The 4,327-nt window shown below is 40.4% G+C and overlaps 1 protein-coding gene across 1 annotated transcript in view; it reads right to left on the bottom strand.

Moving 5' to 3' along the window:
* Positions 1-4,327, bottom strand: part of PTHLH (parathyroid hormone like hormone) — a gene marked incomplete at its 5' end in the record, with an annotated part of 12,232 nt that overhangs the window by 2,150 nt on the left and 5,755 nt on the right. The window contains one exon of the mRNA XM_006140311.2: positions 3,785-4,207. Within this exon, the coding sequence (XP_006140373.2) occupies positions 3,785-4,207 (423 nt within the window). The remainder of the gene's footprint in view (positions 1-3,784; positions 4,208-4,327) is intronic.

Raw genomic sequence — 4,327 nt, 5'->3', positions numbered from 1 at the left:
TGCAATGTTCCATGATGCTGGATGGCCACGGAGAGTTCCCAGATTTGCCCCAGAGGCCTCCCTGGATGTGCCATGAGCACATGCTCGTGACACTGTGTGGCTGAGGTGGGGACGGACTGATGTGAAGACACTGGTGGAGGTGCCTCCCTCCTGCCTTGCTTTCATGGAAGAAATACATACACTCAAAAAAAAAAAAAAGGTATTACAATTTAGCTGGTGGATGGATGATATGAATACAGCCAGAAAGATGACCTTAAAACTCAGTTATGTGTGTATGTACTGCTTTCAAAAGGTTTTCGTGTGGGATCGTATTTAGGATGAGATGAGTTTAAGAAGAACACAAGCAAAGAGGGAAAGCAGGACTTCGAACAACTGTTTCCTCAGAAAGAAACAAAAAAGAAACAAGCTAAAGATCAGAAAAAGATCTTTTCATGCTATTTCACTCTGCCACACAGTTTACTGGCTTTCCCTCCTTCCGATTTCTCCTTTCACAAAAGCACCCATTGGAATAGCTGACTAGAATGTGTAACATGACCTAAAAGTCCATGTGTATGTTTATCGTGTGTATGTGTGTGGCACTTGAGAGTTCTAGCTCTTTTGACGACTGAAAGCTTTTTATATTTTTCTAAATCAATATTTACCAAGGTAAAATATACAATTTTCAATAAATGAGTCCTACTGTATCTTAATATCTCATCGGCAACAGCAAACATTCTAAAATGTACTTTCGGAAATTTTAAAGCTACGCGTTTCCCACTGAATAGTGTTTCTTTTTTCAAAAAAAATTACACATAATAAAGTTCATGCTTTCCATCTGATCAGACCTCCCTGATCATCCCATAATAATACAAAAAAATTAAAGAGCGGACATTAATAAGAGATCAATAAGAGACTATCAAACTTTAAAACTGTCATTCTGAAATATTTTATTTGGATTGTGAAATTTGCATGGCCCTATGGGTTCTCATCAACATACTCCTAAGTTTCCCCAGTCTTCCTGCACCTCTGTTGGGTTGCATGGGGAGTGTGCCAACATCTGGCCGCCAAACAGTTCTTTCCTTGAACGTCCCTCACAAACAGGGACAAGAAAGCAAAAGCAGAAACATTCGATTTCTTTCAGCCCTGGGTCTGGATTTGATTAGGCCACTGCCTATTTTTACTAGACCTATTTTAACTTATGGGTAGCTTTGGGCATAAGAATTGATGAGCGCAGATTTCTATTAATTCTCCAGATACTTAAAGAACATTGCAAGTTTTAAATGAATAAAATCCATGAAAAAGTATTTATACTTCTGTTTATATAACACTCTCATATGTGTCTATACACACATATATAATAAGACAATGGATGAAAATAGGTTTTGCCAATAAAGTAGGATCCATGCATTAGTTATAAATGTGTGTAGTTAAAATGCACTGAATATCTGTAGTTAGCCAGAATTTATAGGGTTTGTTGCTTTTTGGAGATCTGTTAGATATTTGCGGAATAGATATTTCACTGTGTTAAAGATTTCCCTTTCCATGGGGCCTACAGATGGCACAATGGTTACGTCCCTGGACTCCCACATGGCCGACCACGGTTTGTGTCCCAGACCTGGTGGCTTGATACTCATGCTGGGCGCATGTGTGTGCATGCCCAAGATTCCAGGAGGAGAATGGAGTAGAAAGGATTGTGGCATGGCCAGTCTACTGGGGGATGATTTTTCACTTTCTCTCTCACTCTCTCTGTCTCTCTCTCTCTGGTGATTGCATGAGCCCTAAAACAAAAAAAAAATCCCTAAAAATAAAAATGTCCTTTTCTGTTAGCATTGCCTATAGTTTACTGAGCCATACTTCTTGTTCAATATGATTGCTATTTTATATGCTGTTTAATGATGGGTTTGTCACCTTAAAAACTGATGGTGAATATGCTGGGACTTCTTTTTGAAACATTTCTCTGTAACTCCATCTATACTAGGGTTGGAGGAAAGAACTAGAGGGATAGTGGACTGTTTAAATAAGAGAGTATTCACTGCATATGGTGTGCTCTTGTATTGCCTTCTTTCTTTCAAACCCCAAAGAAGTGCTGTATTGAAAAGTTAAAAACTAAAAAAAGTCCTGTCAATTAAAATGCATGGATAAAAGAAGCAGTGCTAGCAGAGCACTGGTCTAAACATCAGGAAATGAGAGAATAAATCCAGTTTATAGGACTCCCTAGCCCAATTGCAAAGATTACTCAGGTCCTTTAAATATGTGATGTCTCAATTTTCTATTTTGTAAAATGAGATTAATATTGTCACATTTTTTGCCTCGTAGCAACACACCCACCCACACATATATGAAGGTGGTATATGGCTGACCATGGTTCAAGTCCCAGACCTGGCAACTTGCTTTCTCACTTTCCCTCACTCTCTTTCTCTCTGCCTCTCTCTTTGGTGAGCACAGGTACCCTATGGCAAATTAAAATAATAACAACAACAACAATAATAATAAACAAATAAAATAAAATAAATAATTCTTAAAGAGAAGTTGGTCTAAAAGCACCAACACGACATAATGTTAGATATTGAGCATTTACTACATGACAGGTATTTAACTCATAGAACTACGTTTAATCTTCACTCAACACCATGAAGTTGGTATAATTATTATCTTCTTTTTCCCGAAGACAATGCAAGTCTTAGACTGAGTTACTTGCCTAAGATGGTCAACTTAAATAAGTTCAGATCCAAAACTTAAATCTAAATTATCTGGTAGTAAATTCTGTGAGTGTCATTACTACCTAGATTTGTGAGTTATGAATAAACAAGCCACGTAAGTATGACGTTTTATTCTTACTGCATTAGCCTAGAAAAATTATTTCCACTTGCCAATGGATAACGAGATACATGAGGAAAATGTCTATCTTTCCAAGCCAGTACTTGAGATTTTTCAGAAACCGTTTCTCCTTCATGGCAGAACCAGAGGTAAGTTTAAAGTTAAAGCATGAGTTTAAAAATGATATATTTTCTTTAAATTAAAATATATTAAGGGACTAGCAGTTAGTGTAATGGCTATGTTGCTGGACTCCCATGTAGTGATCGCAGTTCGAGTCCCGGACCTGGTGGCTTAAACTCATGCCGGGCGCGTGTGCGTACGTGCCCAAGATCCCAAGAAGAGAATGGAAGAGAAGGGATTGTGGTGTGGCCATTGACCCTGGGGGGTGATTTCTTGCTTTCTGTCTCTCTGTCTTTCTGGGGAGCACACATGCCCTATAGCAAAAACCTTTCCAAAAAATAAAATAATAAAATAAAGTACTTTAAATAAATTTAGTTAAAAAGTGTGATTAGTTCAGAATTATGTATGTTCAAGTATTGTTCTGTAGTGTTTAGTGATGTCGAGGCTGCCTATGTTCTCTACCGAGGTGAAAAAAGGCAAGAATGAAACACTCTCAAGAAAATGTACAAGGTGGATGAGTAAGGAAACAAATACATTTTTCTGCATTTTCTGATGGTCATTAGCATCTGAAGCTTGAATTAGAAATGAAATTGTTAGTAGGGTAGCCAAGAATTGGTGTTGGAGTTATGGTGGAGAGAGACATGGGTTATAAAACCCGTGCACGTGTGTGTGTGCACATGTGTGTGCACGTGCGCATGTTTGGGAGCAGAGACCGGCGCACTGCAGACGGCATTCTCACCTATCTTGGCTTCATAAACTTTTAAGTTAGGTAGGGATTGATGGGAGGGAGACCATTCTAGGCGTGTCCAAGCCGAGGCAGAGGAGACACCCCAAAGCCCAGCGGAGAACAGCAAGAAGAGCGGGTTACCGTAAATCGGGCTCCAGCGTCGTTGTGAAGATGTCGGCCAGGTGGTCCCCATCTAGCCCGCTCCCAGCCACTCCAGAGTTTAACCAGGCGGACCGAGTTCGCCGTTTTTTCTTTTCCTGCTCCTTGCGTTTCCCAGGCTTGCCTTTCTTTTTCTTCCCGGGCGTCTTGAGCGGCTGCTCTTTGTATGTCTCCACCTTGTTGGTTTCCTGAGTCAGGTATCTGCCCTCATCATCAGACCCGAATCGAACCGGGTGGTTCTTCGTGTTGGGAGAGGGCTTTGAGTTAGGGGAGACCTCCGAGGTAGCTCTGATTTCGGCAGTGTGGATTTCTGCGATCAGGTGGTGAAGAAAGAATCGGCGGCGTAAATCCTGGATAGACTTCCCTTTATCATGGAGGAGCTGATGTTCAGACACAGCTCTTTTGCTTTAGGAGGAAACATAGCAAGGGAAGAAAACCATTAAAATCTAGGAATAGGTAGAGACAACAAAGACACCAATACATCCCTCTAGTCCTCTAGCTGGTCCGCTGAGAGCGGAAGCTGGA

The sequence above is a fragment of the Tupaia chinensis genome, unplaced genomic scaffold, assembly GCF_000334495.1.
Source record: "Tupaia chinensis unplaced genomic scaffold, TupChi_1.0 Scaffold000028_1, whole genome shotgun sequence".
NCBI classification, from domain to species: domain Eukaryota; kingdom Metazoa; phylum Chordata; class Mammalia; order Scandentia; family Tupaiidae; genus Tupaia; species Tupaia belangeri.
Note: the sequence above shows the minus strand (reverse complement) of the source record. Positions and strands in the feature narration are given on the sequence as shown.